The 19,914-nt window shown below is 39.4% G+C and overlaps 1 protein-coding gene across 1 annotated transcript; it reads right to left on the bottom strand.

Moving 5' to 3' along the window:
- Positions 1-11,056: 11,056 nt before the first annotated feature.
- On the bottom strand, positions 11,057-17,498 carry LOC142897525 (uncharacterized). Its single transcript, XM_076039926.1, has 8 exons — positions 17,329-17,498; positions 16,616-16,909; positions 16,024-16,278; positions 14,854-14,967; positions 14,250-14,360; positions 13,537-13,617; positions 13,370-13,453; positions 11,057-13,164 (listed from the first exon to the last, which is right to left on the bottom strand). Exons 1-8 carry the CDS (start codon positions 17,375-17,377, stop codon positions 12,467-12,469), a joined length of 1,686 nt encoding a protein of 561 aa, XP_075896041.1. The 5' UTR covers positions 17,378-17,498; the 3' UTR covers positions 11,057-12,466.
- Between the last annotated feature and the right edge of the window lie 2,416 nt (positions 17,499-19,914).

The raw sequence follows: 19,914 nt of genomic DNA, 5'->3' as shown, positions 1-19,914 counted from the left end.
GTATGTTTGTCTTCCAAGTTTCTATTTTTATGCTGTTGGACTTTTGTAAATAGTGTAATTAGTGGACTCGGTTGAAATCGAGCAGACTCAAGCCCCGTTTTTCAACAAGAAAAATCTTGTCTGGCATACATTATGTTGATGAGATGACACACACAGAAGCCAAATGTCAATTCCTTACCTCAGGACACATACTTCAGCTGAACATGTGGAAACACAGCAGATTTCATCAATGAACCAAAGTGTAACTGTATATATAACTTATTACTGTACATAATGTATGCACTATTAAAGATGTATGGCAAAAAAAATTGCTTGGCTTTTTTTTTTTTTTTTTTTTGCCTTAATTGACTTTTAAGTGACATAATGCATATGAATCATGGAAAACATCTGATAAAAATAGAAAATAAAGGCAAAGCCTGTCCTGAGGAAACAACAGTAACCAAACATAGTAGATCATTCACATTTATTACATCCCAGCCGAACCTTTATAGGATTATTTTACAAACAATCCAAGACATCCACAAGACTCAAGAGTTCATCTTTGGGTGAAAGTGAAACGTTTCTGCATCTTTCGATCACATGAAGGATTTGACAAATTGAAATATTGCTTCAAGAAATCCAGATGGAGTTTCTGGGCATGTTTCGAGTTTAAACCATTTTTATTTTTTCAACTATCTACCTATGGATATACTGATGATTTGTGGATATAAAATCAGGTAAAATATGTAAGTATATATATGTTGGCACAGTGATTTGTGACGCCATGAACTGGTCCAGTGATAGCAGCCGCTATGGTGACAGGTTTTAATAACAGTTTAAACACAGTGAATAAAAATAATCACTACCGCAAGCCATATTCTCTTTGCTAATTTTTGGTCAGCAACTGTGGCTTGTTCAGAACACAGCTCATTAAAAAAAAAGAAAAAAGAAATAGTTTTTACTGAGGAAAAGGCCGCAGGCCATCATGAGTAGACTTCCATTTATTCCTGCTGACTTACTATGAGGTCACATTTTTTCTAAGGTTTCAACTTATTTTTTCCATTAGTTAATGTTCGCAATAGCCGATTCTCTTTGTATGAGCAACACTGTGTGGATGCATTTAATTCCAGGATTACTAGCAATGCAATCTGATCTGCACCAGCACAAAAATGCTATTCTCTCCCTGAAGGTATTTCCAGACAGTATTTAAATAAATCAGTGTGCTGCACCCATTCATGCCTCCTTTTCCCCTGCCGAGAAGCCATTAGTTAAGACAGTGCTGTCACCTGTGCACCTATCACCCTCAGACTAGGTGTGTGGGTGGGTGTCAGACCTTGTCTGAGCGATTACGTGTGGCTGTCCTGAAAGGAGATCTTAAATTCAAAAATTCAAAGAGTGTCTTTCTAGAAATATAGTCGATGTGCCAGAGATGCTGCCCCGAGGTGACAGGGACAACACTGAGGTCTCTCTACTATCAGACAGTATTTCTAACACGTATATATCAGCTCGCACACATTTGTGTAGAAGCAAAGTTAGTGTGAGGACTGAATGTGTGTGTGTTTGTGTTACTTAAACACCTGGCTTGAAACGCGACAAATGAAACTGAAGACAGACACTTCAGGGCAAGAAGCAAGGAGAAGCGAGGACTGCCACTATGGGACACTGTGAACCTTCGCTGGCACAGCAACACTCATCGCTGTCAGTCGCCTGATGAGATGACAACACAGCAGAAACCTGCAGTTTATGATTAAACTTCATTTTGGATGCAATAAGCCGCTAGCACTTTTTTAATAATTGCGGTACTTTAAACTTTGTTCAGAAATCCGACGTACAAGATTTGACAATCATTAGGAGCAGAAAGAGCGTAAATTCTAAGCTTAGCAGGACGTTAAGACGCAAGTGGGAACAAACCCGCAATCCATATTGAAATCCTCTTCAAGAAATGCACTTCACAGATACAAACCATGAAAGATAAAAGCCTCAGCAGAAAGAAGCAAATATTGATTTAAGAATGAGTGTAAATTTCGCTTCTCGTCCATACATTACCACCGACAGCTGCTTCCACTCACAACCCCTCAACACACAACTCATTTATAGTCTGCCGCATTACTGCAAGGCACATGTGCTTATATAAGTACTCCAGAAGAATATTTATGCATACTGGGTCTGGTGGAAATCACATACTGTACATTTGGTGGTGTGCCGTGTCCAAATGCTCACTGACCCGACTTTATAGTTGCACTGAAACGGAACCGCTAATGTTTCCCGCTGCCTGTTTGCCCCTCCACAACCCGACAAATAAGATTTTAATGAGGTTTACCCAGTCAGACCAGAGCAGTGCCTCTCTTGGGGAAATTTTTGTCGAGAGAAAAAAAGGAGAGGGTGCAACAATAAATCAAGACTGTTGTGTGACTGATCCTGCGCAGGGCCAGATTGGCATAGTTAAGTGTGACGGCTAACGCTGGCCAGACGCTGTTCCGCTCCAAGCAGAGCGGAATTAACCGAAGTTATGAAAGTAGATAAATCTACCAACAACAGGCCACTGGGTTCAGGGCCAAAGGCAATAGGACCCCAAGTGAAGTTACCGTCACTCCAAACCTCCCTCAAGCGCCAAACAGAATCTACAGTCTTGAAAACAATAAGATTTCCCACGGATGACACAGTGAATTTAAATATAACTTAAAAAGGTTCTTTACACTTTCCAGGGACAGTTGGAGCTGGGTGACGCTGTAGATCAACAAAAGTGATGATTGGCTCCGCCGCATGACACAGTTTTCAATCAACTCGTACTCGAGCTAAAAAAGTGGACTTGGCTCCGGCGCAGAGAAAATAGAAGCGAACGAAACAGTAGATGATCAACAGAGGAAATGGACTGTCAACCACATCGCATCAGCCTCTGCTGGGCAGAGGACGCACAGAGCTGACGGGCCGTTAATGCGTGTGGATAAGTGCTTACAGACTGTGCATTTCTGGTGATCATGAAGTCTGATGTGACTGAGGATATCATTCAGACTGAATTCAAATTAGCAACAGCATGTATGATACTCCCTGTAAGGCAGTGCCGGTGAGAAATGATTTTAGTTTAAATAGACTATGACCCGGTCCGTTTATGACAGTGGACTTCATATGAAAGAGGTGAAACTGAAACAAGAAAGTCAACTCAATTAGCTGGGTGAGACTGAGACCTGACAGCCGAGCAACGATTCGAAGCACGCCACTTATTCCAAGGGGGCAATAAAATGAAATTGCCTCCCAGTCATATAAACTTTTAACATTGTTCCAGCCACACAATAATAAGGAGCGGCTGCAAGCCCAAAGTCATCGGAGTCAAGCCAGTGCCTCATCAGCTGGCGCAGGCTGAACAGTACTAAGAAGGGGCGATGTTCAACTATTATGGGTTATTTTGCCAGAACTATACGTTGACTTTCCATTCGTAAGCACACGGCCGCTGCCTCAGTTTTTATCCAAATGACCTTAAACTTTGACCTGGTGCCTCACCACAAAAACCAAAACAGTCACTTGAGGAGTTTTACAAGTGCTCTTCTTAAAATTCAGACCAGCTAGGCAGTTATCGACAAACACGAACCACGTATCAGCTGCACTTGGTCAACCAATGCCACCAGCCATGAGTCCCATGCTGCAACTATTGCTCACATGTGCGCAATCTTTTGCACACTCTGGAATCAACAACAGGCCTCCGCACAGTCACACAAAACACGTGCACTTTCAGCAGTTTACATGCAGTCCAGCATCCATGAGTTTTTAATTGTTGTTGTTGTTGTTGTTGTTGTCTGTATTGTTGTTATTAAGAAAGCTTCACGGACACACAGGCACAGCTTTCTCATATCAGTCATGTAACAAGGCAGCTTGGAAATTACAATGGAGAAAAAAACAAAACATTTGGCTTCATTGCAGAGGAAAAGCTGCAGATTGGAAAATAACTGGGGGGGTTGTACTTTGAGTGCATGAAATTGTTGTTGTTGTTTGGGCAAGATAATCAGATTTGAGGCTGAAGCAGAAAAGTGTGTGCGCGCTTGAGTCCCTGACAGTCTTCACACATTTCCCTGGTCCTTTCGGGACATAACTGGAAGAAATGAAAGATGCCGTGCTGTCCGCGTGAAGACGTTCACTGAAACGAATCCCCGTGAGTCAGTAACACGCCAGTCCCAGAGCATAATGCTGCCGAACACAGGTGAGCCTTTCGCTGGGTTCGTGTTACTTAGATAATGGTGAACCTGGCGGCTGATTCTCTCATCGTGAGCACATGATGGGACCACCAGCAGTACAATGCTGTCTGTGGGTTTATTCATCTCTCTGGATCTGTCAGCCAGGGAACAGCGTTAACTTCTTTCATGAAGTTGAAAGTGTAAAAAAAAAAAAAAAAAAAAGCCTGGAAACAAAGCGTCTGACTGGATAACAAAAATCTCTCATTGTGATGAAAGACTGCATTTAAAGTGGACTAAATCGAATGTCCTAGGAGTTGTTGAGCCAGCGTAAAAACTTACAAATTCACTCAAAAAGTAGCAATTAACATTCCAGCAGAGGCATAGTGCGGAGAATTGTCTGCTGCACTTAGTTAAGAGATATTGTAATCCTACGCACAGCCTGCAAATGAGTCAAGTAAGTAGGATAGTTGTCAGAACAATTCCTTAATGGCCAACACATTTCCCACCCTGTTGTTTCCACTCTTGAAGAGATTATCAACTTTGTTTCAGCAGCATTTGAGATTTGCATAGAAATGAAAACACGGGCAGCCAAACCCCCCAAAAAATCTGAAAGCTTTATGACGTTCAAACAAAGCTGAAGGGGGGGCAGATGCTGACACACACAAAAACAACTATCCGCATACTGAAAGGGTGCATTCTTTGGGGAAAAGCGAAAGCTGTCCCTATAAAGTCCAGACATTTGCTTGATTTGATTTGCTCGAAGCAGCAATCAGCTTCTTGCAAAGATCAAATCCCAGCTCCTTGATAGACCAGCCCTCTAGGCAATTAGACGACACACGAGGGTAAGAGAGCACAAACTGAGCCAGAGTGGGACATTTCTGGCTCGTCCAGAGGGATCCACTGGCATCAAACCACAACAGAACGCTCAGTGGTAAAGAGCAGGATTGGCGTCGGATGAAAGGAGGAAAGGCGGCGACAACATGATTGTTTGAGCGGGATGGCGAGTACAGAGAACTGAACAATAGAATGAGAGGACTAAAAGTATGAAGTCGGAGAAGATTTGGAGGGTTATTTTGCTGCGTGCGGTGTTCTTAAGTGATTTGTTTTGTCGAGACAACTTGCCAAAACACCAGGAAGTGATGTGAAACAAATAAAAGCAGCCAATACTTGGATTCTGTGGGGAAAACCAGAAAATGTTTCATTAAATAACAATTACTTTTTTATAAGAAAATAATCACTCCACTCACTCCAACAAAGTCTGGGATGAGAAAACACAAATCTGCAAACAAGTTCAATATGGAAACAGTTTTGTTTAAAAAAGAAAAAAAAAAAAGTCAAGGAATATGTAGGCAAACATTTCCAAATACTTTTCTTATGTGTAGCGTGAATCAAATGCGGCGACAAAGAGAAACACGCAGTCTAGGATTAGAGCTGTAAATAATTTCCTTCTGCTGCTATTTGCATTTCACATCGCCTGTTTTTTCTTCCTTCTTTTCTTTTGCAACGACGTGCAGAGTGCAAGCGCCCAGTGTGCGGCTTTATGACCTGTTTTCTTTGGGAACAAATGGAGCTTTTTGTTTTGATTGACTGCAGCATCCAGGTGTAAACCTGTCTCCCCTTCTTCCTCTTCCTCACCTCCTTCTCATTTCCCTCCATCACGGCTTGTAAAACAAAAATAATTAGTAAGTCCACAAGACCTGCAGTCCCTTTGAAATACACCACCGCGCGCACACACACACACACACACACACACACACACACACACACACACACACACACACACACACACACACACACACTGCGTCTCCCGCCGCCTCCTTCCCGTGGCTCTGCTGTATGCGAGCAGGCTGCGCTCTTAAATGATACGGCTCATAACTCTGCTGAACTTGACCTTGCATAGAAACACACTGCAGCTGTTCTCTCCTCCGCTTGTCCAAACAACGGAGTAGGAGGGGATGGAGGTGCACATGTTTACGGGCACAACCTCCCAATCAATGTGCGCCTGATGAGGAGAGATGGCGCAGGAGGAGACCGTATGAGTCAAGGTAGGACGGACCATAAATCTCTCTGCTGGTCTGATTGCGCCAACTTCCAAGGTTTCGTCAACTGCACATGGTTTTTCCCCCCACGAGAGGTCATCACAGTGAGGGTGCTGCAGAACTTGAGAGAATGAACTCTGTATGAAAACGTTTCCATGCTATCCACTTGTGGTCCTTATGCCACAAGTAATGTTTCTCCTAAGAGAGCCTAATATGACACATGTTGAGAAAATAATTCTTTACATTTCATTCAAAAAGTAAATAAGTTGCAGCATAATCTATTCCATTTCCATCCGTTTCCGCACTGACCAAGCTATATTTACCCTCCGTCTCAATCTCCACCAGTGAGCTTTGGATTTAATGGTTGCCATTCTCCTGTATGAAATCCTCCCCCGCCCCCCCAACTCAAACTGACAAATTCAAACAACCGATCTGCGGCCATCTCAGAAGCCGGTGAGAGGAAAATGATTCTCAAATGTCCAGAAGACCTTAGATTTACATCACTTGACATGAGATGAAAGCACCCTCTCTTTTTTTGGGACTGATTCTGGTTAGTTCGTCTCAGAATGGTACCTATTATGTGTAAAATCTCAGCAGGGTCGACGGGGGGGGGGGGGAGCTTTTGTTTATTTGACCCGATCTGCTTTTATTTGAAGGCACACGCAGAAAAAAAAGCTGAAGAACGAACCTGGCGTGCAGATTCAAAGAGTGGTCCATGCGGAGGCACCGTGAGACGGCCTCCAGAGATGGACATGGGTGGATGATGGCGAGCAGATGGACAGTCAGTTCAAAGGAGGGATTATAAAATACTGCAAGTAAACATACTGAAGGTTTCGTTCACTGAGTGCACCAAAGTTGTTGGTGGTCAAGGTGTCACATTTTAAAGATTCATTTAATGTGTTTTGCAGTCGTTTGTACAATTTGGGAACTTTAAACCTGGGCAATTCACGAGTTGCTTAAAAAAAAAAAAATTCACGGAATATGTAGGAAAACATTTGCAAATATTTTTGAACTAAAAGTTGTGTTGAAATATTCTGAGGATTCAATTTCCTTCTTAAGAAAACAAAATGCTCAAATTAAAAGGCCAACGACCAACAATGCAATTTTTCCCCCTTTTTGGGGTTCAGACTGAACCCAATCTGTGCACAAAGTAATGCAGTGGATGATGTAGTTTGTCATTGTGGCTCTCAACTCACTAAAATTAAAATCGAAAAAGTGCTTAAATCAGTTACTTTGTGAGACCAAGATCAAGTTTTTGTGTGAAGCCTGTTAATTCAAAGCTACATTACAGATCTGCAGTCAACACTGATTACAGGAACAGCGTTTAAAACAAAGGCAGGACAGAGAGAGACAAACTAAAACTCAACTGAAAATGTAAGAGACTTGAGAACTTGCTGTGCTATTGAAAATAATGTGTGAGACTGTGTAAATTAGATTAAAAAAAATACAAATAAAAAAAACTTTACATAACGTGTTACAATGGATGAGAAGATGCAGCCCTGGAACTGCAGGGGACAGCTTAAGTTCTGCTGAAAGGGCCGTTTGTTTGAATTCTTTCTCTCCTCTCCAATCTGGTTTTGGAGTGGCAAACAGTGCCACATGCTTTGCCAGCACAAAAAATACACAACCTTGTCTGCATTCCACCCATTTCTGTCATGTATGTCGCCAACATGTGTGAGACAGAGAATGGGGAAGTGCCGTCTTTGGTGAGCTGCATCAAAAATGCCAGGGCAGGAACTTGCAAAGTCAGTCTGACACGGAGCCAGCAGGATCTGATTAAACCAATAAATTCGTACAGAGCAGCCATTACACCAGATTTATGGACTCCCAGTGCAGGGAAAAGCTGTTGGTTTTCAAACTCAATGTGTCCTTCCCTCTATAGGGACCACAGAGTTCAAGTTATCTCTCTGCGTCCATTTAAGCGTCGCAGCTGGGTGGTTTCTGTCTTAAAAGGCAGCAGCACATATTGCAGCAATAAGGCAGAATGCGATTCCAGTTCCACGTCAAAAACGTAAGCAGGCCAGCAGAAGGGGCACGGCCCGAACCCTGTGGCAGGACTGGAGAAAAGGACCGATTCATAAAGGTTGGAGGAAGGGGCGCAGGGAGGAGGCAGAAGTTACTCTCATGATCTGCGCTGAGATTTTGGGAAAATTGCACTTGGCTACTGAAGTCTAGGAGAGGATGAGGAGGCTTATGGCCTTGACCGAGCACAAATTCTTATTAGAGCTACAAAGACCGGTACAGCCTGTTTTGTTTGGGGTTTTTTTTTGCCCCGACATGGTTCCACAGACGCAGACAGGGAGACAGGGAGGAGTTGCCGATAACCACACACCTTGTTTGAACACAAGATGGAACTCGACGGGACCTCGAAACATGAAAGCCCGCTGCGCTGTGCAGGGGAGATGTGGCGATGGAAGTGGATATCCCCTGCTTTAAGAGGATGTGCGCTGCTCTGATGTGTTTGTCTGAGGGGAAAGCTCTCTCTTGTGGTTTATTCCTGGTGCATCCGGAAAGTTGAAGGGCACCGTTTGAAACTGACTTCAGAAAATAAGAAATAACATTAAAAAAAAAATACAAAACAACAAACTAATTTGTATCCTTGCTATGGAGGGGAAATGCTTCTCTAATAGGTAGATGGGTTTAGTACCTGCTAATGAAAACAACCAATTTTGCCAGCACTAACGATCACCTTGAAGGTTTTTTTTTCTTTTGTCTTGTTAGCCATCCTCTGCCTCAAGTCCAGTGGATGGAGCTGAGGATGTTGAAGAGGATTTGGGTTATGGCAAAGAAACATGCTGTTAAGGTATATGTAAATATATATAGACAATATCTTGCATATGAAATCAATTTAAAAAAAAACATAATATCGAAGCAATTTTAACTTTGCTTCTATTCAGCGTTCCACCAAATACGAAAAAGAAACTCAAACGCCATCGAGATGGCTGCTATAATAAAATAACAAAATCACAGTGTGATTCATTTTATGCCACCTGGCACAATGAGTGTGGCTCATGAGGAGAATGGCAAGTGAGCTGTTTCAAGCTCAGATATGAATAGGCAAGTATGATATTATCTCAAAGTATGTTAACCGATGCACACACTGTTTTCTTCTTTGAACACCACACAGCAGCAGAGCAAATACAACATCCAATCACATGGCTGTAATTAGAATCCATCACACTGACTGGGAGAAGATCAACAAACAAAAAATGTATTCCACTGAGAGCGACTGACTCCTTTTATAACGCCTATTTTCTCGTTTATAACAATCTTGACACTGTGTAGATGTTTCATCTACAAAATAAACAGGCTAAAAAAATTCAATAATTTTTGCTTCAAATTTAAATACACAAATGCAAGGATTTCCTCACAAAATGGACTTCTTGATGCTATATTTATGTTAGCCCGGGACATCTGTAGACCAAGGTGACCTGCCCACTCAAAATTAAATCGCTAAATAATAGTTATAATTAGATAAATTATAATAATATTTACACAAGTAATTTCTCTCCCTTGAGTATTCATTATTGTCTGCTTTTGACACCTCCTCGGCGCACTCATTAGTGATGTTCTGTATCCACCACCACTGTTCTGACAGCGATCCTGCTTTGTTTCATTTTGTCACAATAACAATACAACAAGTGCATTGGTTAAAACTTCCTTGACTGTGGGTTTGAAAGTCAGGCTGTCACACTTTCTGATGTGTTTTGATGTTTTCATCATTCAGCTGTTGAATTCAAAGCAGCAAATGTAACTCTGGCAAGCGTCTGACCTGTTGAGAGACAAAGAAAACCTAAAACTAAAAAAAAAAATTACAGCAATCCTTACCACCCCCACAATCTACAACAGATGAGATTAATCGAAACTCGAGACCTGGACCTGCACAACTATGGCGCCCTCATGTGGCTAAATACACGCATGAATTGATCGACACATTTGAAAACGACGACAAATATGTCAGTCACGTAGTCTTCCACAAACATGGGTTCACATGAAGGTATGATTAGTCTATTAACTGTTAAGAAAAGACTGATTAAAGAAGCAATGTCTGCTGACAAGCAACTGAAATGGGGGCAGGAGGAATTATATCCATACAACAAGCTTTATCTTTAATAACTTCGAAATTCTATTTATTATCGTAATGCAGTAGCGTCCTGTGATATATTGCATGTCTAACGTAATAATGTAGTTTTTTGTTTTTTTTGTTTTTTATGGCAGCAGGTTTTGTAGACATTAGCGTAAAAAGGTTAGCTTTGTTTTGCGACGTGCAAGTTTACTATAACTAAATACCTAATAGTGAATTTCAAAACATTATCAGGCTCACAAAAGGGATCTTTTATTATTATTATTATTATTATTATTATTATTATTATTATTATTATTATTATTATTATTATTCTCTTTAATTTCCAATCCGCTTCTTACCCTCCACGAAACCAATTTGTGGCCAAGCCCGACTTCACCGGCAACTTTTCATCCGCTTCAGCTCAGCTGCATTGTTGTCTTATTAGCTTAATGCTACTCCCAAACTGTGACGTAATACGCCTGACAAGAATCTCAGCATGGGTTCTTTCCAAAAACAAGTGCATTAACGTCGAATAAATGTGAGGGTGTGTATTTTCTTAGTAGGCTATGATTTTAATATTGTAATGATTTACGTTCCGGTATCAGGCTATATTAACAAAACAAAGTTAAGCACCCGGCCCCCCCCAAAAAAGGTTTAGGTTTATAGAGAAGGTCATAGGTCATTTACGGTTAAAAAAAAAAAAAAAAAAAAAAAAAAAAAAAAAAACATTGTCATTGTCATTGACATTGTCACATTTAAACACTTCAAATACACCCTTGTTGCAAGGGTTTTTTTGTTGTTGTATTTTACTCATTGTAGGCATGTCATTTTGAAGTAGAGGCCTTAAAGTAAGTTAAGTATTTTATTATGTATGCCAGGCATTCTGACTCTGGGCTGACACACCAGATGGTACATTTCATAATTCCACAAAGAAGAAAGCTGCATTGCTGCAACTTTGTCTGTCACAGATGTAATCAGATAAGTATTTATATAAAAAACTATTTATTTATATAAATACCTTAAAATTATGTACAATGTATTAATGAGTCGTGGGCTATTTAAATTGTTATCTCTTCAAATTACTTAACAAAGACGCAAAATCTTAGACATCAACAGCATAATTTTGAGTCCTATTGGGTGGTTCTTTGGCAGTGAATTAACCCGTTCTGTTGTAATGGCAGTCATTAACCACATGATGTCGCTACTACCCAGAGACAACACTGTTAAGCAGCCCACCGGTCAACACTCTTCTGTCAGTTTTGATTTTTATAGATGCAGTAATTTGAATCATTTGCTTGTTCGTCGTCTGCTTCTTCTAAAAAAAGGTCATGGTGTGTTTTATTAATTGAACACAATGAGGAGGCTCAGCAGTTGGTGGGGGATTCATACACACCCACAACATCCTGGTACTTTCTCCTCACGGTGCTGCTCAGCAGCCTGGTCACATGTGGCTGTGGGATGGAAGCCCAGTCTTCAAACTGGATTTATTCTGTGTGTCAATTAAGTTATTAATAATAATAACAATAATAATAATAATAATAATCATCAGAATAATCAGAATAATCAGAATAATCATAATGTCACTGCTGATTAATGACTTCTCTCAGAAAAAATTATAAACATTGTACAGTTTTATTATTAAAATAAAATGTTTCTCACCACTGAATGATTTTCCATATCATTTTGTACAATCAGCCATTGTTTTCTACAGTGATTTGTTTTGGCATATGTGGCTTTTTAATGACTTGCTGGTTATATGATTCATTGGATGTTTTGCAGTCCAAACACCTTTTTAAGGAATAGTCAATGCTGCTCAATGTGACCTTCCTTCTTTTCCCACTGCCTGTCTCTTGCTGCTTATCCTCACTTCTGTGTTTCTTCCTGTGATGAGTTTTAATGATCCCCACCCCAACTCCCATCATTCAGTAGTGATTGGTTGACTCCTTGTTCTCACCACAGTTTTTGTGAACCTTGTGCCCTCTCAGGATAAATTCACTTGATTTTGCTGTTTCGCTGCCCTCACAATCATCCTGAATCTCCTCATCACCGGCATGTTGTTTCTGTTTATCTGCAGTTACATGTTTTTCCTCGTCTTGTTGGCTCTCCACACTGTTTTGTGTTTCTACCTGCAAAGAGTTTGTGTTTTGTCAACCCTGTGTTGTTTCTGATCCTGTCAGTCCAAGATCAGTGATTGGCTGCCTGACATCACTATGGTCTTATTTATTCACTTCCTCTCCACCTGACTTGTCAGAGTCACTCTTGTCTTTGGAATCTTTATTGTGTCCTGGATCATCAGAGGCTTCACCTCTTGTTGTGCTGCTCTGATGATGAGCCTGATCTTTTCTATCACAGCCACCTTCATCATCTGCTGTATGTTCATCTGGAGACACTTGATGACCAGTTTTCTGCTGATTATTGCCATTAGGAGTGGTGGTTGACACGCCAGAGTTTTGTGAACCCGACCTTTTAGAATGAATTTTGGCCTCTTCTTTCCCTTCTTCATCAGCCATGTGTTCTTCTCGCAGAGACGCCTGCGTCTTGTCTTCACTTGATTTTGTTGTTTTGTTGCCCTCACAAGGATCCTGAATCTCCTCATCTCCATCATGTTGATTGTGTTTATCTGCAATTGCATGTTTTTCCTCCTCCTCTACCTGCAAAGAGTTTGTGTTTTGTCCACCTTGTGTTGTTTCTGACCCTCCCTGTTCAGCAGAGCCAGATGACTGTAACTCCTCATTAGGCTGAGCAGTTTCATTGTTTTTCTCTTGCTTTGATGAGTCAGTTTCACGCTCTGCATTGACATCTTGAGGTGCCATCATGGCAGGTTTCAGGCTCACTGGTGAAACTGGCTGAGCATCAAGAAGACGACCACCACCTCCATCTTTAGGCTGTGATCGTCCATCGTCTGGGTCTGGATCTAAGAGGCACGTGAGAAAATTCACTGAGTTTTATGCAGCCACTGATGACTGAAGTGGGTAAAGGAAAATGGATCGATGGAAAAAGATTTTTTTTTTTTTTTTTGTTCAGTTTCTAAATTAATTATATCCTAAAAATGTCTTTAGTTTGGAGTGTTTGGAGTAACTGGAATGATCTGATTCACTAGACTTTTTTTAGACTCTTACCGCCTGTTGTGGCCAGTTGTTCTGGCAGAGGAGAGGAAAGCTTGACTGGGTCATTTTGTCCTTCTTCCTGAAATAATTTCTGACCTACAAAGGATGTAGAAAAAAATACACAGTGAAAAATGTTGCTCAGAAATATGTTAATCAATACAGAGATTTTAATAGATTACCTTTGATCTTTGGTGAGGTTAAATCTGGATTCTGATGTGAAGTTATCTTCTCAAAAAACATTATGCCTTCTTTCACAGTTCCTTGGAAATGAGAATCAACAGTATTTGTTTCATTATTTATTTCATTCCTCAATATCTTCAACCTGTGTTCAAAGAGATTTGTGTTGCTGTAACCTTTTTCTGTTGGCTGCTGTGAAACAAAATAGAGACATAAAGACAAGAACGAGTAACACACAGCAACTTCAGGAGACACAACATTCAACAATTCAGCTTCTTTTTTCAAACCATTTTCAGTGTCCAGTTGAATTTGTTGCTGAGGAGACAATGCTGTAGGTTGATCTTTAACACCTGCATCTTTGTTGAGTTGTGCTGCTCTCTCTTTGACATATCCAGGATAGTAAAAACCAACCAGATTAATTCTGTGACTCCATGTCATCAATATAAATGTCATTAAATACAGCCTTTTTCACAATTTATACTTTTTATGTAGTATAACAATAATAATATATTTCGGTGTGTCTCCAACTTGATTTTGGCAGCTGCTGCTGTTGTGATCCCCCAAATGTTGCTGTGAAAATGATTCTGAATGAACAGTTACCAGTATTTTTTCTAATTTGCTAAATTGCTTTAATCTAAGGGCCTTATATCACTCATATAGCTGTGTATATTTAATGTATTATTTTGAAATTTGTTTATCTGCTTGTTACTATTACCGTGTGTTTTCTCGGTCATCGGTGGTTTCTGTGGTTGAGGAGACGACGCTGCTGGTTGATCTTCAAGAAAAAGCTCATTCTCTCCTTTCTGAACTGTTGCATCATACAAACCTGAAAAAGACACAAATAAATACAATGTGCACTTCAAACTACACAGTAACAGATGTGCCTTAAACAAACGAATTGCCTAAATACTATGTTTAACGAGATCTTAAACAATTATTTCTCTGCACATTTTCAGCATTGTTGAGATTCGGTATTAAATGGATCAGTTTTCAATGCAAGTCATTGAATAAAAGCTATTTTTCCATAATTCTGTGTTTCTCCAACCTGGTTGTAGCGGCTGTTGTTGCTGTGAAAAATATTCCAACAGTTACTGGACTAGCCAATATTTATTGATGCGACCTAATGCCAAATAAAATAAAAATGCTGATCTAAATGCTGATCTGTCTCTGTTGTGTCAGTGAACCAGACGTTAGACTCCACTCTCTGGAACCTTTTTCAGATAAAACTGACAACAGGGATGTTGGATGCATCTCGGATTGAGACTGACAAGAATAATCTATCAGGAAAAAAATTGTTGTGTGAATAAATGTGTACTAACCTTTGTGTTTTCGTCTGTAGAACAATATGACCAAAATCACACAGACAATTACAATCAAGATGATGATGATGATGATGATGATAACGATGTTTCCAGATGAACTTGAAAATGGATCTAAGACAGAAACACAAAGCACAGACTCAGACTGACTGACAGCACTGAGTGGAGACACTTTAGGATGAGTTGTCCATGTAATCCATGTAGCAAAACATTCTGCACTGTAACCACCACTCAGGACAAATTAATACAAAGAGATACCACTGTGTAACAGTTAGGGGAGTTACCCTGTGGAACTGTTGTAGTGAGGAGAATAAAATATGCAATAATACATATATGTATATATACACATATGTAAATATAAGAGACTGTACAAAATGGAAATACTGCAATCATATAAGATGGAGCAGTAATATCTTTTGTCTGATTTTTTTGTTTGTTTGTTTTTTTGTTTGTTGATTTTGATAAATGCATGCTATGGACTTGAAAAATCATATGACATTTGTCATGCAAGGAAAATTATCTTTTTTGCAGTGGATATTAAAAGCATATGGAAAAAGGGGTATAGGACTAGGAAACTTCTTCACAACATCTTCCTATCCCTTTTGAACAGGAGGTTTATTTACAAGGTGAAATCAGACAGAAGTATTGTTTTTTTTTATTGTTATATGTTTGGGGGTTTTTGTTCCTTTTTGACTGATTTTGTTTTGTTTGATCTGGCTTGAATCTATTTTATTGTTTTGAACATGTCCAATAAATGTCTAACTAACTAACTAACTAACTAACTAACTAATTTTAATCTATTGGCACTGTGTGATTGTTTTTGCACAGTTTTTTTTTTCTTTTTCCAAAACCTCTTAAAAAAAATATATATATACATATATATATATATATATATATATACATATATATATATATATATATATATATATATATATATATATATATATATATATATATATATACACATATATATATATATATATATATATATATATATATATATATATATATATATATATATATATATATATATATATATATATACATATAAGAAAAATGGCGGCCAGGAGGGCAAATTGAGTTTGTCCCTGAAAGATGTTGTTGACTGTTGTTAGAAAATGTTTGATCCTAAGCAACCAACTGTTTTACATGATGATGGAGAAATCCTACCTGTATTGCAGTCTTTTGCTGTGAAGGTGGATTTTTCTTGACTTACAGGGTTGCTCACTTGACAAGTGTATTGCTGCTCATTGAGTTCACCTCCCAGAAATATTGTTAACTCATTCCCAGGCTGCACTTTTCTTCCTGAAATCCACTTGAACTCCAAAGACGGATGAGTTTTACTGAGTTCTACGGAGCACAGCAACACTGCAGACACGTTGGAGCTGCTGCTGTTGCAGATTATGGAGGGTTTGGCAACCCCCTCTGTGTGGAGACAAAATATATTCACGTGAGAATGTATTTAGTATACATCTGTGTAAATGTACACGATGTGTCTTACAGTGAGTGAGGACAAATGGATGGGACCTATCACCACGTTAAAATAACTGCATGCATTGAGTGTAAACACTCAATAACACTCACTAACCAAATGTTGGGTTATTGTAAATATATACATTTATAGCCTTTGCTTCTTCATTTTTTTTTTTACACTGATGAGTCAAACATTCATTTTTTATAAAATGAGCGCAGTTTCACTTGAAGGAGCAAACTGTAACCGACTGAGGCCATCAGATATTAAAAAAATAAAATAAAAAATCACCTAAAACCTTCAATTCAATTGGAGAATGCAGCAGCCATTTTCCTCGACTGTATATTTCAAGCTCATATTTTCCGCTGTCATCCAAGCCGAGATCGGAGATCTGGAGTTGTGCAGTGAGTCGGTCCAGAGTGACGCGACCTTCATAGGAGCCGTACACATGTTCAGCAGTGCCGCTAAACTCCACCACTTTGTTGCCGTTGTGTTTCCACAGGATCTCATCAGGCTTCCCAGTGACCACTGGATCCAACTGGCTCTGCTGCCCCTTCAGTCCATATATCACAGACCGGACAGGAACTGGACACAGAAAAAGATGTTATAGGAACACAAATAAATGAAAAGAAAAAAGTGTTTTCAGATTATTTCATGTGTTTTGATATACTAGTTTGGTGTGGGAGACGGTCACCTAACTTTTAGTTGCTGTTTTATGGTATTTCACACAGAACAGAGAGGGCTGGAAATCGAAACAGAAAGCAACGTAGAAACACTTTCTCGCAATATACTAATGCTACATTTTAATCTTTTGTTTGTTTGTTTGTTTGTTTGTTTAAATGTGTACTGCAGCGATTTATTTCATTTTGAACGCTCCAAATTCCAAGAAAAATCTCAGCACTCCCAAATTCCAGAGGTGCGTCGTAGAACGGTACTACCGCCCAGAAAAATACATGAGTCAAGCGCTCCCAATCTTCCCAGAAAGCATCGGCAAACAGACTCACCCAAACAGAAGAGGACGATAAAGACTGGCAGAAAACAGCGAGGAGCCATTTCATGGACGCTGACAGTCAGATCCGTTCCTCCTACCGCGGTGAAATTAGTTTGAAGCCGGATATTCGACAGGCAATCCACAGATATCCCCTGCGGGAAAACCTCGTCTGTGCGCCAGTTACTCAATTCAAGTGCACCCGTACTGCAGACTTTAGCCCTTCCGAGGACACAGGGAGGCAGAAGACGGCTACAGTGTGTCTTCAAGTTTTCAAAATAAAAGTGTGGGATATTTAATCAGAATCCAAATACCTCATTAATCCAGAGGGGAATTTTGTGCAGAAATTTTAAGACAAAGATACTGTGTTTGAGGGAAATAAAGATAGACATAGAAATATGTTACAACACTGGTTTTGATTATAATATCACATAACCGAATAGATATTCAGCTAAAATGCTAATATTTTCATATAAAAATTCATTTAAAAAATATATTTATACAGACTTCAAATGTAAAAACAGCAGTACTATGATTGTTTGCTATCTTCACTGAACATGGTATTGATTATTCAAAGGGTGGATTTAAAAAAAAAAAAAAAAAAATCAATTCCATATTGAGTCATATTACTATGATTATTGTTTTTATTTCGATATTTGTAAAAAGACGTATTAAAGTCATTGTGCATTGTGGGTGTCTGTCTGCGATGCAGGGACAGTAAATCATGCCATCATTTTCCTGCAAACACTGCCACCAAGCGGTGGATGTCATAACCAGGACCTCACCCACTCGTTTAAAGGGAGATTTTGTCTTGTCTTTCAGCTGTTGCTCGGCAGTTTGACGACAAGCTGACCAACAAGAACGTCAGTAAAGAAGTGGCTGCCTTATGCTTCAGAGCGTGATGGTGGCATGCCAAGGAACGCAGGAGAAGCGAACCCAAGTCGATCTTGGGGTACTCCACCACCACACGCAGTGTTTTCCTTGTGCATTGGACAATACTGTTCTTTCATGGTCAATTATAGATTGCTGTTCTTACAGTCAAAAATGAGTCAAATGTTTACAGCTTCATAGACACTTAAATACTTGAATGGCTTATTCCTGCTTCAGGCTGTTGTTGTTGAAGTATTGTGTTTCTATTTTCTATATTTTCTGTCTTTTTTTTGTTTTCACATTTTGGTAAATATGGTAATGTGAGATAATTTTGAACAAGCTAATAACCCATTATTTCTCAGTACATGGTGTAGTGTGCAACATCAGCACTGTACTGAATGAAGACACTTTTAATAGTCTGTTATATATCCGCAGGAATTCGTTGGTGGAAAAACGAACTTTTTCTAATGCACTTATAGTCATAGTAAACTTTTTTTTTTTTAGTGTGTTTGGTATTTTAATGTAAACTGTTTGTGCATGTTCTAAGAAATAGACTATGTACATATATATGTATACATGTATACATACATATACATGTATGTATATATATGTGTGTGTGTGTGTGTGTGTGTGTGTGTGTGTGTGTGTGTGTGTGTATATATATATATATATACATATATATGCATACACATATATACATTTCTTTTACTTACTTACTTAAGATTTTGTGTGTAAACAAATTTCAGTATAAACAAACATTTAAAAAATATCTCATCCTTCGACTCCGCCTGCAGTCTACCATCCAACCACACGCATCCAATCACGGGTCAGCCGGCTATTATGCAGCAACTTCTCGACACTTCGGGGCGACTGAACTCCCTGCCACTACGCCTCGGGACAGTGCACCGTAAAACTTTGAACTTCGTGAGAAAAAAAACTACAGTAGAGTTGTCTCGGGGTCTCTGTAGTGGAACCAGCGATGGTCAGTTAACAATCTTCGGGGCCCCAAAGTCAGATAACAGGGCAGTAGTGGGTGTAATTCATATTTATCTTATCTCAGGTCAAACTTCAACTTTACCTGTCAATATATTACTTCAGAAATCATTTAAAAAAATATAGATATTTTTAAGAATCCATAATAATGCATCGTTCGGACAAGAACTGCAACATTTTTTTTTTTTTGTCATTCACAGATGCAAAATGAATGTGTACATGGCAAAAAAGTGGAACAGTAAATTCTCTTATTTTCAAAATGCAGCTGTAAGAGAATGCAGTAACGACAACCAACAGCTTCATATAAAACCACAGAGAAAAAAACAATGAGACGATTAGAGACAAAAGTGAAACTGTTTAATTGGTTTCTTACTTGAAAAAAAACAAAACAAACTTGCTAGCGTTTATCTGGAACCTTCAGCATAGAGAACTCAGTGTGATGGTCTTTGAGCAGTTAAAGGTGTGCTGGGGCCCGTTGCAGAAAACTAGGATGGTTTAAGCCAGGATATCTTGGTTATCCTGGCTTAATTTATCCATGATCCGGTTGCACAAAAGTGTGACATGTTATGATATGAGCTACCATGGTGGTTTATTTTGTGGAGCTAACCTGCCCCAGACCAGGCTAAGTTCCAGGAGCTACTTAATCTCATCCCTTATCTTGGTCCGCACTCACTGCAAGTGGAAACTAGTATAGTTATTCCAGTGCCCACTACACATTGGTATAACATTCAACTCGACC

The sequence above is a fragment of the Nelusetta ayraudi genome, unplaced genomic scaffold, assembly GCF_046127955.1.
Source record: "Nelusetta ayraudi isolate G7.1 ecotype Tasmania unplaced genomic scaffold, CSIRO-AGI_Nayr_v1 ptg000060l, whole genome shotgun sequence".
NCBI classification, from domain to species: Eukaryota; Metazoa; Chordata; class Actinopteri; order Tetraodontiformes; family Monacanthidae; genus Nelusetta; species Nelusetta ayraudi.
The sequence above is the reverse complement of the archived record's forward strand: the minus strand, read 5'-3'. Positions and strand labels throughout refer to the sequence as shown.